Source organism: Streptopelia decaocto, assembly GCF_964273445.1.
Source record: "Streptopelia decaocto genome assembly, chromosome: 4".
In the NCBI taxonomy this organism is placed as follows: domain Eukaryota; kingdom Metazoa; phylum Chordata; class Aves; order Columbiformes; family Columbidae; genus Streptopelia; species Streptopelia decaocto.
In genome coordinates, this window is record NC_138658.1 from 66,367,892 (window position 1) to 66,381,934 (window position 14,043).

The window sequence follows — 14,043 nt, forward strand, 5'->3', positions numbered from 1 at the left end:
AACTGTATCAACCAGCAACAGCAAGAATTTGGGAGCAGAATTTTAGTGCCTCATGAGTACCAAATGATCCTTCTCTTAAACTTCCACATAAATAAAGATCTATAAATATCTTTTACTTCCAATATCATATGGGACATCGCATTTTATAAAGAATCTGCTGCGAGTGGAGGGTTGGACATGTTGGATTCCCAGTGGGAGTTTCTCTGTCATTGTTATCCAAGTGCTGGATAGAAAATGTATTTGTGTAGTAATTTTCAACAGATGTTAGAATATGGGCTTTGTCATACCTTGACTATTAGGACATTAAATCCAGTACTGTTTTCTTGGCAATATATAATATTTGCTGTGTTAAAGATAGGTGAAATTAATTCAAACTAATTGTACATCTCTTATAAATGAGGGCATGTGTCTTACTGATACTGGCTGCTTATGTCAGGAACATTTGACTGGCCAGATCTTTAGCAGATGTTTCTTTTTTTATTTCAGTTGAGCACTACCGCTGAAGTTGATAATATAGCCTAATTTTATTTCAGCCTGATAATTACAAATATTGTCAGTCATAATATTTTCCTGTGCTTTGTAAAAACAATTTCTTTTCTGTGCCTGCAGCACCAACCAGATTTTTGTGCATTTCCTGAAGAAGCTTTTTTTTTACTGAATGAAAATCTGAATGCAATTAATTTAATGGCATATCTTATGTATTTGTATTAAGGGAAGGTCAGTAGGGACTGAGTATTTTAAATTATTTTTGCGCAGATATATTACTATAGGTTTATAAGCAATATATTAAAATAACATTCTAGGCTTTGTTTTTTTTTTTTTTCCAAGTGTTTTCGACCATCCTTTAAGTCTCTTTGCAGATTTAATATATGAAATTGGTCTTTCATGATAGTGGAACTAATGGAAAGATGATTCATATCAGTAGAGAGTGTATACTACCATCTGTATTTTAGGAACACAAAAATATTTTCTTCCCATCTGTGATATAGTGTGTCATTTTCTTACCCCCTCATAGCTGGTTTCCCAAATTGTTTAATTTATTCTTTTGGAAAGAAAAGTTGACTAATCTCTCATAGCTATTTTTCTTCCTTTAGCATCTTAGGAGACAACACAGGCTTCCTAGAGATGATCCAAGTCTGTCAGTGTTTAAGAGGCATTTGGACAATGCCCTTAATAACATACTTGAACTTTTAGGTCAGCCCTAAAGTGGCCAGGCAGTTGGCCTAGATGATTGGTTTAGGTCCCTTCCAACTTAAAATATTTTAGTCTAGTCTGTTCTAAAAACATAACAGCTCTAAGGCTACAGAGAGATATAAAGATAGTTGCAAAACAGATGTATTCTAGAAATATCTTTGTTTTTCTTTGATTGTTTTCTCATCCAAGTTGAAGCAAAAAAATCAAAATATAGGAAAAAAAACAACAAACAAAAATCCCTTTTTATAAAAAACGGAAATACTGAAAATAAATGTTCTGACATTATTAATTTAAAAACTTTTTATAATTATTTAAAGGAAAATCATGAAATGTGGATTTGAAATTAACTTAATAAAATTAATACTAAGTCCTGTTGCAGTTCAAAACAAAACTCTTATTTTTTCTCAACATTTAGAGTATTTTTCTCCATAAACATTAGCTAGGAAGGTTCAAATCCTTTTTTATTTAGTGTGAAAACTTTTAATTTTGAGCAAATTCTTGTGCTGTAAAATTAAGAAACTTTGTGATCAGTTTTAATGCTGCATATAAACTGCAACCGGCCATGCAGTCTTGCCCCAGTGTGATGATTTCTGTTTAAGGGATGTCATAGTACTCAACCTGTATAGGTAATTTTTCTGGTTCTTGGTGTATTGGTAGGAGGGAATGCAAAGACATCACTTTAGAGAATTATATGACCTATCCCAGTGAAACATTAAGCACTCAAACGTCACATGGTATGTAATTGGTTTTATATACAAGACCATTTTAAAAAAAAGAATAGTGTGTTATGTGGTAATCCTTGAGAAGAAGAGAGTAGTACAGTCTGGGATTCTTCTGGCTCTGCTGCTATTCTCTCAGTCCCCAAGGCTTATGCACCACAGTATCACAGTATGTTTGGGATTGGAAGGGACCTCAAAAGATCATCTAGTCCAATCCCCCTGCTGGAGCAGGAACGCCTAGGTGAGGTCGCACAGGAACATGTCCAGGCGGGTTTTGAATGTCTCCAGAGAAGGAGACTCCACAACCTCCCTGGGCAGCCTGTTCCAGTGTCTGTCACCCTCACTGAGAAGAAGTTTTTTCTCAAATTTAAGTGGAACCTCTTGTGTTCCAGCTTGATCCCATTACCCCTTGTCCTATCATTGTTTGCCACCGAGAAGAGCCTGGCTCCATCCTCATGGCACTCACCCTTTATATATTTATAAGCATTAATAAGGTCACCCTCAGTCTCCTCTTCTCCAAACTAAAGAGACCCAGCTCCCTCAGCCTTTCCTCATAAGGGAGATGCTCCACTCCCTTAATCATCTTTGTTGCCCTACGCTGGACCCTCTCCAACAGTTTCCTGTCCTATGCACCAGTTAAGTTCCTTTTGATTTCTCAAAATAGAGCTTAGTAATACAGAAGCAAAGAATAGATTGTGAATCAGCTGTCTACACCAGCACAAACTGACCCCAGGACATTAAGTGGTGAATAGGTAATTACCAGAGAATTAGGCTCAGCACGTTTCCTTTATGACTGTGTCTTGGAGGCTCAGAAATGGTTCACCCTCAACTCACTAGGACATGCGAGTCCTATGCTGTAGGCATCTGTTGCTCTTATTTTTAGCTGTAAGTTCTCCATTTTCATGAGAGGTGAGAACATAAAAATAAAAAATGACGAGTTTATTTGGGTGGAGCAGTTGTTCTCAGGGGCTTTGAAGTTCTATTCTCATCATGAAGTCCCACACGAATAATCCATCACAGCCATACCAATTAACGTCAAGTGTAGCAGGTTCCTGGCTATTCAAGTGTCAGGTGAAAGAGGGAATTCTGGGATGTTATGCCCTGAGGAGAAAGAAATGCAAAGAGGATTTCACTGGGTCTTTAACATGGAATTCTGTGTGAATGGCTCTTGTGTGGGAAGCCAAGAATCTGTGTGGGCAGTCATTCTTACATTTGATGTAATCACTTCTGATGGTATTTGTTTCTATTTCGATCTGTGTGGTGATGTGTATGACTGTATTGTCTTTATGTGGCAAGGTTTGCTAGCCTGGACATTCAGGGCTTCTGTGAGAAGAGACCAGGAGCTGCCCCCATGTTGCACAGAGCCAGTTCCAGCCGACTCCAAGACACACCCACCGCTGGCCAAAGCTGAGCCTGTGGGTGATGCTGGTGGCATCTCTCTGATAACACATTTAAGAAAGGGGGAAAAAGCTATGCAACAACAGCTGTGAGAGAGGGGAAAACATGAGAGCAACAGCCCTGCAGACACCAAGGTCAGTGAACAAGGATGGACAGGAGATGCTCCAGATGCTGGAGCAGAGATTCCCCTGCAGCCCACGGTACAGAGAGTGGTGAGGCTGGCTGTCCTCCTGCAGCCCATGGACATCAATGGTGGAGCAGATCTCCACCTGCAGCACATGGAGGACCCCACACCAGAGCAGGGCGATGTACCCAAAGGAGGCTGTGACCTCATGGAGACCCCACACTGGAGCAGACTCGTGGCAGGACCTGTGGTCCCATGGAGAGAGGAGCTCATGCTGTAGCAGGTTTGCTGACAGGACTTGTGACCCCATGGGGGATCCACGCTGGAGCAGTCTGTTCCTGAAGGACTGCAGCCCATGGGAAGGACCCACATTGGAGAAGTTCATGGGAGGGAGCACATACTGGAGCAGGGAAGAGTGAAAGGAGGAAGGAGGAGTAGAGACAACGCGTGATGAACTGACCCCAACACCCATTCCCTGTCCCCCTGTGCTGCTGAGGGGGAGAAGGTAGAAGAGTCAAGGAATGAAGCTGAGTCTGAGAAGGTTTTTTCTTTAGTTTCGGGTTTTGTTTCTCACTCTTATATTCTGTTATTAGTTGGCAATAAATTAAATTAATCTTTCGCAAGTCAAGTCTGGTTTGCCTATGACAGTAATTGGTGAACAATCTTTCTCTCCTTATCTCAACCCAAAGCTTTTCATCTTATTTTTCCCCCCTGCCCTGTTAAGAAGGGGGAGTGATAGAGCAGCTTGCTGGGAACCTGGTGGCCAGCCAAGGTCAACCCATGCCAGTGACAAGCCACTCCAGCTCTGCTGTGTGGATTAGTGTTTGCAGACAACTGCTTCCCTACAAAATGAGCCCAGACTACTGGAAACAAGAGATTCCTGCTTGAAGTAAAATATGAATTGTAACTACCATGTGAAGGATTCATGCTTATGATTCACTTTTTGAGATGTGTAGTGTTACGTGCCTGTGGTCATTTTTGTTTATGTATATTATATAAATATAATATTTCAGGTGTCTGTCGGTGGTTTTCTAATAGTGCGTACAACTAGAATAAGAAAATACTGGAGCAGTTTGTGAAGAAGAGAGGTAGCTGAATAAAAGAAAGATTATTATTAAAATAATGCTGAAGGTCTCATAACTGGACTTCTTAACAGAAAGTTCTGAATTCTTAGAATCTAAGTTATTTATCATGGCTATTTAAGATTATAAAATACCTAGTGGTTATATCATGGAGCATACATTTATACAGAGACCAAGGCAGATGCAGAGGGCTTGTTAGTCCCTTTCATTACCCCATTTTCTTGCTGATGTAATGCTGTTAAGGTCAGCGGAATTACCTGGCAGAGCACTAATGCAGAGACATGAACAATTAGGTCATACAACAGCTAATCTTTCAGGTGAACTTTCCTAAATTCTAAAAAAGTGCATGCATAAGAAAGAGCTCTAGTGTCCCTCGGGAGGCCAAATTCAGGCCTGAATGGAAACAAAAGTGTCCTGATTTCCCTCTGCTTCTCATCGTGTTTTATTAGATGCAGCTTCATGACATAAATCATAGAATCGTTTCAGTTGGATGAGACCCTCAGGATCATCAAGTCCAAATACAACCTAACCTAACTCTAGCACTAAACCATGTCCCTGAGAACCTCGTCTACATGCCTTTTAAACACCTCCAGGGAATGAGGTTAGACATGCACAAAGGCTGCACTGGGGCTGGGGCAATTTCACCTCTGCATCACCGAAAGGAGGAGTATTTTGCTATTTTTCTTCCACAGGATTGATGCTTAACTGCCAGCGTGATCTAATGATTTAAGAAACAGAAAAGTAGTCCCTCAAAAAAGTTCTAAAATGACACTCTACGTAACTAGTTTTCCTGAGAGGCTCAGCATGGTGTCAGACAAGTACAAGGGAGATGGTGGGAACTTGTGTTCACAGGAAAGGGGAGACGCATATTGAGGCTGCCACTTAATTTACGCCACTTTACAGTCAAGTCAAGCTATTTTAATTCTGAAGTGTTGTAACCACATTGTTATGTGATCTGAAGTGCTGGCATGTTGCACTTATTTTAGTTTATCTAGCATGGTATAGATGGTCAAGGAGATATTTCTTTTCCTAGAGGAAGACTTGTCTGATCTAAAATTAGTCTGCATTTTCAGTGGAATTTTAACAGTTGAATGTAGAATGCTAAAACAACTCAAATCGGAAAACCATACATTCAGTGGTGAGTCCTTTTTTACCCAAGTAAAACAAATAAACAAAGAAATGGTCCCAAATTGCTGAGGTATAAACATTTTCATTGCATACTACTGTGAGAAGAAAAGTAGGGGAATTCTAACTAAGCTGCTTTGTAAGACAGAAGAGATCCTATCCTAAAGCCAGCTGAGGAACAGTAAGCTGTGCTGGTGAATGGATGTGTAGACACAATCCTTTACACTGATACAACACATTTATGTTGTGGTAGTAGTAAGTTTGTAAATGAAAATGAAAAAAAAAAAAAAAGTCTTGCATTTGTCCCCCAATATGAAAAAAGATATAATAGAGAGTTCCTTTAAAGTGGATCATTTACTGTATGCGTTCTGTATGTACATTGTTTGCCCATCATTTCAAGAAAGTTAGATTGCATGGGCAGAGGGTCCTAGAATGTGTTTAGCCTCCATAGGGTCATACGATTTTTCCTTTGCTTCATGATTTAAGCACAAGTGGAATAACAGTATTGCTTTTTAAAGTACTGTTGGCGGAGGAGTCCACTGAAATGAGTAAATTAGTTTATTCCTCAGGGATATAGCTTCAGGTTCTCTGCATTAGTTGTACTGTGTGCTGAAGATTTTCTTAGCAGCCATAATAGATAAGGTCTTTTTTTCAATAAAAGAGGAAAGGGCTGTTACTAAGCGTTCGTAAAGCTGGGTAAAGGAACTTCAGAGCTGGGAAACTGTGCTCTATAGCTGACATTCGGAAGTAGACTTCGAGGGTGTAAAGTCTTCCATGAGTAAACCGAGTCTCTGCTGTTACAGCTCATCTGTACAATGAGACTAATGAAATACACAACCCATGTTTTTGAAATGTTCTGCTTGCTTAATTTGTGCCAGAATGGGTAAACTCTGTACTTAAAAGATGCATCTCACCTGTCAGACTTGTCTAAAGTTAGAGATCTAGAGGTGTAGCTTGATGGTAGTTTCTTTTGACAGCCTTGTGGCTTAGACCTTTGTAAGGTCACCTTTAAATTAAGCAATTCCCAATGCTGGTGCCTGGCAAGTTCAGTGGAAGGTCTGAGGTGATGGAGGAAAGGCGAGACTGGGGACACGGAATAGAATAGCTTCAATTGGCAGAGCAATGATAAGAAATGCTTGTCAAACTGCAGTATGGAGCTGTCATCCTAAACAGTCTTTGTAGTCAGTGGACACTGTGAGGGGTGATCCAGCTGATTTAGGAACAGAGGACTTACCTTTTGGAAGCAACTGTTCTCCTCGTTAATAAGGGTAATTTTAAAAGGAGGGGTAGGGGAAATGTCAGAACTTCAGGGGGAAAGAAGTACTACATATTTTCCTCACTGGGTTAAAAACAAACAAACAAACAAACAAACACCTTCATTGTGATTTATTCACATCTACTCAAAAGTCTAAAGTAGAAAGGTAATCTCGGTTGGAAACTTTTATTTTCTATGTCCATGCATTGTTCATTAAGACAGATCAACTAAAATCACTAGAAACAAGATTAGAGGCTTCTTATGCCAGCTGTTAGGAGGAGGGTGGTGGACATGAGATCATTGTCACTTCTGAAGTGTTGAAAGAAATACAAGAAAGTAAAGATATTTACAAATATTTCAAACCGTGCTTATGAAATTGTGTGTGATAAATTAGATACAGAAGAGGTTGTTTCAAAAGTACTTTAAAACTAAATTTGTGTTTTTGATGTTGATCATCATGTCAGGCTGAGCTTCAGAAAATTTCAACCCTAAAGTTTGTTAGTTTGTGGTTCAGCTGCATGAGGTCCAGCACAAAAGAAAAGTAAAATATTCAGTAAACATTTTTTCTTTCTTTCAAAAAGCTGACTGCAGAGTTGATAGCAGGTTCTATTTGGTGTTGTGAATATATAAAAAATAGATACAGCTCACACAGCAAAAAAGTTCACAGATCACTTCCCTCCATTCATATATGTTCTTATCACATCTCAGTGAATATAGCATCTTCTCTGACTTAGTGTGTTACCTCCAAAATGCTAGAGTAGTTTGTGTTTCAGAGACCAATTTCTTTCACATCTCATGGCTTGGTGAAGACTCATGCCTCCCCCCACCCCTTTCTTCTTTGGACTGATCATTTATCTTGTTAGGGAAAAACAGCATATGTGATTATTTCTGGTTATTACACAGCAGTGGAAATCATCCAGTCTCTTCGCCTGGCCTGTGTTCCCAAGGAGCCACCAATTACAGAGTCTGAGTTTTAACCGCTCCTCATAAATCAATGCTATTAAAATCATTAAACAATGATGTAATTTCAATCCAAAGTATAGCTTTATTGCATTTGATTATTAATAATTGTATTAAAATTATAATTTTCTCTGAAGTATTTTAGTGGGGGTTTTTAATATCCGCATCCAGCTGCTCTTTATCACTCAATGTATATCCTTTGAGTGTCTTCGGCTCACATCTGCTGACTTGATGGACTCTTACCATGCCAGTGAAGAGCCTTGTGAAGAGCAGTGTGGCTCTGGGACTGGGACTGGATTCTGCTTCACTTAGTGACAGCACAACTATCAGCTCAAAGCTTTCTCTGCGGAATCTGACAGAGTCATGACAATGGAAGGTCCAGAAAAAAGAACAGCTGGGGCTGCCAATCCCAGACTGGGATGGAAGCCCTGAGGGTAGAAAACTCATCTTTTGTCTGAGCACATTAGATGTGGGAGATATTAAGAGAAAATCAGCCTGTATTTCCATTACACCTTTTCAAAGTTAAAGTACACCTTGATCAATTCTGACTGAATTTCTGTCTCAGGATGTTCTTCTCAAAATTATTTTCCACTTGCTTCCTTTGTGAAAGTGGAATCTCTTTTTTTCTTGAATATACTAGCCAAAGATATATTAATATTAATGGGTTATGGAAGCCGTGTGTCAGGTTTCAGATACTTCTAATAAGAATGGAATCTAAGTCTTTTTTAGCACTAAATCTGCCTTGTAGTCTCAAACATCAAACGTTAATTGTAAAAAGGTGCTCTAGCATTTCCCAGTGCATGTGAGCATGTCCATATCTGTGTGTCGATGTATATATATCAACTTATGATTATGAAGTTTTGTTTCCAATTTCATACCTGTTTGTGTTCTGTCCTCTAGTTGATCCAATTTGTATGCATATTGTAGTAAAAGAGATTCTAAAGGAATTTAAGAAAAACATTATGTCAAGTACAGGAAAGATAGTTTCGAGATAGAGGTTAGTAACAGGACATTATAAATGGGGTTTATTTTAATTTCCCAGCTATAATGTTAAAGCTGGTTAGTATGAAATCCTCTCTTTTCTTCCATCCACACACTTATTATTCTGTAACTGGCTCTGCATAACTTGATTATGTTATGTTCTCAGGGCTGTTGCTGGAGTTGACGGAGACCCTGATTTAGTTCATATGGAAATCCAGGACCCCAGTGGAGGTATGCAAATGAAATGTGATCAATTGATACCCTAGTGTATAGACATTTCTCTTTGTTTTAAAGAGTACTTTTTGATTATTTTTAAAACTAGGCAGAAGAGAAACTGTGCGCGTCAAATTCTCTGTTTATCTGTAGTGAGCAAAGCTGTCCTTTTATGTAAAAATACAGTATAATTTAAAATTTACTTGTTTTCCACTCTAAAATGAATTGATGTCAAGATGCTATGCTCCATTGAAAATGTCCATTAATAGTGCAATTTATTCTGGCAGTTAAACATTGAACATTTTTTCCTGATTTGCAAATAAAACTGGCAGTGTAATGTTAGTGCTGGGTAAGTGTCTGTTAAAGTGAACCGTTCCGTATGTCAGTCCTGCTGCACTAAGCACCCTCTCTCAGAATTTCATCATGTTAGGATATCCAGTATACTTTGCGACTTCAAAAGGAAAATAAATGAAAAAGCAGATTAGCAGTCAAGATGTGCTGTACTAAAGAGTCACCATGATTCCGAAAGCTGGTATAGTTTCTTATTACAAATTACACTCTTGAAATATAATATAATTCCTTGAATTGGATCATCTAAGTTCCTCTGCAGTCTTTAGAAATGAGTTATAAAGAATGCACAGTTCGACTTTCCCTTATCAAGAAGCTTTTCTTCATTTCAGCCCTATTAAAAAATGAACGTTGCCATGTTAAAGCCTGGGTGACGAAGTTTCTAAATCTTTTAGCAGTGAGATTTCTGAGACTTGGTGAGCCCTAAACAGCCCCATCAACTGCTCTGTTTAGAGACAGGGTAAGAAAATTCTTCAGGAGCTGGATGAAAAAATTTATTTTTTTATTTATTTAACAGAAACAGCAGAAAAAGTAAAACTCTCATTAAATAGCTCCTGGCTGGGTTCTCAAAACACTTTTTGCACTTAAGGTCAGTACAAGCATCACCATTGAGTGGAAACAGCATCTCTGTACTACCTGTCTGATAAAGAACTATAATACTAGTTATGTGAATGATGAATAGCTGCAAGACATTTCCATGGCCCATTGCTGTGCATGCTCAAATATCCTTCTGGTGGTGATTTGGACATCAGCAGGAGAACTTGGATTGACTCTGACTGCCTCTTAAACAGATCCAGATTTTAAAACAAATATTTGTATCTACTATACTGGTTTGACCTTTTCTAATTGAAATCCATAAAGTGTGAAGTGCATTTTCTATCACACTGTAATGTGAAGGACTTCCCTGTAACGTGAAGTAATGAAGGACGTGCATGGGGTGTGTTGTTCAGATTTTCATACTGTATCTGGAGCGTGTTGAGAATTGATGATCTGAACACTGGATGGTGCGTGGAACATTTTTCTACCTGCACTTGGGACAGTCACTCAAATACTTTGTGCTCAAAAGCTTGTGAGGAAAGGTGAGCTGTACAAAGCTTTGAAGCCAGGAGAAGGTCTTTGGGCCACAGTTGGTGTAAGGTATTATCATCATCTCACTGATAAAGCAGATTGCATCAAAACTGCAGTGATGCTGTTCTAACAATCCAGGCAGAGAGAATTTTCCTTGCCCGTTGTTAGCGGGAGAGGAAGAGAAGGGCCATAGCCTCCGCTAATGTAAATCAGTCCAGGCTTTTTCAGCAGGGTATTAACTCTGAATATAGAAGTCCTGCCCCAACAGAGCAGTTCCAATAGTGTCTTAATAGCATGTCTTAACTTTCCTATAGAGCTTTGAAAATAGCCTTTAAAATTCTGCACGCTGTCTATTAAACGGAGTCTGATTCTCTTCTCACCCAGCACAATTTTATACCAGGGCTGATCTATTGATTTCAGTTATGTTGTGTCAGGCTGTCGTTTCTCCATGTGAATAATTCGGCTCTGTGCATAGGTTAAGTGAGAAAAGAGGCTCATTCTATTATCCCCACCCATGAATGTCTCATTCATCTAACCTCTAATCTCTCTGGACCAGCAGAATTTGGATAATAACAGGCTGCCTCCCGGGAATGATGTGAACTGTAAGCAGTTAATATATTCTGAGTACATTGGAGACTGAAAAAACTCTTGTGTGAGAGTTTAATATAATAATTTTACAACTAACTCACCTGGTAAAGGCAGCGCTTTCACTACATGAATAACATTTTATACCACTTTTTCCTTTTTGTCTTGATACCCCTGTCATATGTTTCTGTCTCTCTTCCCTCAGGTTATCGCTACATCACTTGCCAGATTCAAAATTGCTCTGATAAGACAATGACAGTCCAGTTTGCTGGTGGCACTGATCGGGATTCTCTGACTGTGCAGGATGACTACATATTTCTTCAGGTATTGCCACTTTCTGGAGAGACAGCCCATTTTCATATTCAAAAGTAAAATCTTAAAGAGTGCAGCAACACTGTAATTTGGATGTATGGAAAAACCTGTTCCAGAGCATGAATGATGATTTATGATTTTTTACGTGGAACAAAGCGTTACCTTATCTGTCTGACCAAGCTTAAATTATATGACAATTTTCAAGTGGATTGCATGGTTCCAGGTAACTTTTTATAAAACTTGTGTGTTAGGTAGAATGCAACCCTTCTGTTCTTATGCTTACAACCTCTTCTGGGTTCTTTCCAGTACCTCCATAGCACAAAAAGGTTCCCTGAGAAGAACAGCCAAAGAAAGCCACTGAGAGAGTAGTGGCTCAGCTTTTTCATATGGATTCTCCTTTGAAGAGTTTTTGCTGGGAAAGAACTTATATGGCTGTGCTTGGGAAGCAGAAGGGCTGAAATGACCATAGCTGGGGAGCTTCAGCAATTTAGAATAGACTCATAGAATCGTTTGGGTTGGAAAAGACCCTTAAAATCACCAAGTCCAACTGTAAACCTAACACTGCCAGGTCCACCTCTAAACCATGTCCATAAACACTTTTCTGCAACTTCTGATGGTCCAAATTATATTGGGGTTATTTCATTCACAAACTACAAGACCTGTGTGCAGAAACCTGGGCTAGAACTCCGTCAGCCTTATGGCAGCAATCCAGTTCAGGCACACTTGAAAATTTCGGTTTATGTGCTTGGGACAGGTTGTGATTTGAATCTAACAGTTACAAACTTCTCAAAGAACAGTTATGTCTTCCCTGTTCTTAAGATTTTACTAGGGACATTGCTTATACTTTCTTCAGTGGCTGGCTATCATTTTTCTTTTGCTTTGTGTCGTGGTTTAACCCGAGCTATCATTACAACCATGATAGCCGCTCACTTGGCCCCTCTCTTACCCTCCTCCCCCACTGCCCCAATAGGGCAGAGAATCAAAGGGAAGGGAGAAACTTGGATTGAGATAAACATAGTTTAATAAAATAACAAAATATTAATACTCTACCAGTATATATATATAAAACAGAAATAAAAGATACTGAAGACAATTCCTCACAAACACGTTGAGCAGCCAGTCCTAGGAAACAGCCCGATCCCAGCAGCTGATCCCAAAGAGAGAAAAAATGCAGAAAAGCCCAGAGGCCTCTGCAAAACAGCAAACGTCCTGCACAGACCTCCCCCGGCTGCACCCCAGAGAGAGCAAGAGTGAGAACAGAAGAGCAGAACGGAAGGTCCCAACTCTCCTTAAATAATTAGCATGATGCTAATGGGATGGAATACTCTTATTGATCAATCTGGATGTCAGTCAAGCTCTGCCCCATCTCTGCCTGCCCCCCGCCCCCCCTTCCTCGCTGTCTCACACCTGTGGGCAGAGCACTCGGAGCGTCCTTGGCTCTCAGACCATGGCAATTAAAAATATTAACTCTGTGCTGGGGTGTTACCTGCTTGTTCTCAATCTAAGTCCAAATAATGAGCATGCTAGCTATGAAAAATAAAGGTTTCTAATTGCACAAAGAAAATTAACTGATTTTCAGTCAAACCGGCACACTTTGATATGATTTGTTTGTTGCAAGGCTTGTCTATTTATTGACTTTTGCAGGAAAAGCAATATCATGCCAATGGACAGGTCTCCGAACCACTGCATTGGTGTACAGCAGATTGGCTTCTTGGCAGCTTTCTACCCTTGTGGCTGTTTCTTCCAGAAGGATTTGTAGATTAATAACAACACAAAATATCTGTCCTTTTCTTTTTGACACAGCGGTTTCAAGGGCCTACATACCTTAGAACATTTAGCACCACAAAGAAACAGCAAGATAGATTTGTGAAAGAAGTTTTGAATTAAAGTAGGCATTTTTCAGCTCAGTTCTAGCACTCATAGCACTCGTTTTGCTCAAAGGTATTATTATCTGTAGCTCCCCCCCAGGCAAACTGTAAAATCCATTTTATGGTGTGTAGATGGTGAGAAGTGCTTCTCACCATGTGAACTTCCAGACTGCTGTGCTCAGCAAAATACTGGCTGCTTCCTCTTCAGGAGTTTTGTTTAGACAATCATCTTGTATAATTGCATCTTGAGCTGTTGTTCTATCTCATGCCAGGCATGGGCAGACACAAAATCGAAGTGCAACCTAGTAACAGACAGTTGCTACTACTAAAATGATGGCATTGTTAATGTAGCCTCTGTAGATGTGAGACATGTCAATGCCAGTAGATGAGATGTGCTTGTATTCCATAAAAAGGGTAAACATCTCCTCCTCCTTCAGGCTTATCTGCAGTAAATCACAGTATGTAGTACAAACCCCTGTTATTGCTAAATTAGTTTACAGGTAGCCATGTTGATATTAGTGGACGATAGAAGGTAACTCTGAGATTCTGTAGTCACATCTGAAGTGCAGCCACCCGTGAGGTGTGATGCAGGACACTGCGTACCTGTTCCAGAGAAACCACACAGAAGCTGCACATCTGAGCAACAGCCTATTTCGGAAACAACGTGGAAATTCTTTTATCACTAGACTAAAATATTGCTATATAACTTAGAATATTACTATATAAGTTAGAATCAGACCAGGGGCTCCTCTTAATATCACAGCAATATCTGTCAGAAGGAAGATGGGGCAGAATTATCTGTGCAAAAAGA

General features: G+C 39.5%; 1 protein-coding gene across 4 annotated transcripts in view; it reads left to right on the forward strand.

Moving 5' to 3' along the window:
* SORCS2 (sortilin related VPS10 domain containing receptor 2) overlaps positions 1-14,043 on the forward strand; it is a 562,584-nt gene that overhangs the window by 453,974 nt on the left and 94,567 nt on the right. For all 4 annotated transcript variants that reach the window (XM_082051270.1, XM_082051271.1, XM_082051272.1 and 1 more), the window contains exons 6-7: positions 9,005-9,069; positions 11,258-11,376. In XM_082051270.1, coding sequence (XP_081907396.1) covers positions 9,005-9,069; positions 11,258-11,376 — 184 coding nt within the window. The remainder of the gene's footprint in view (positions 1-9,004; positions 9,070-11,257; positions 11,377-14,043) is intronic.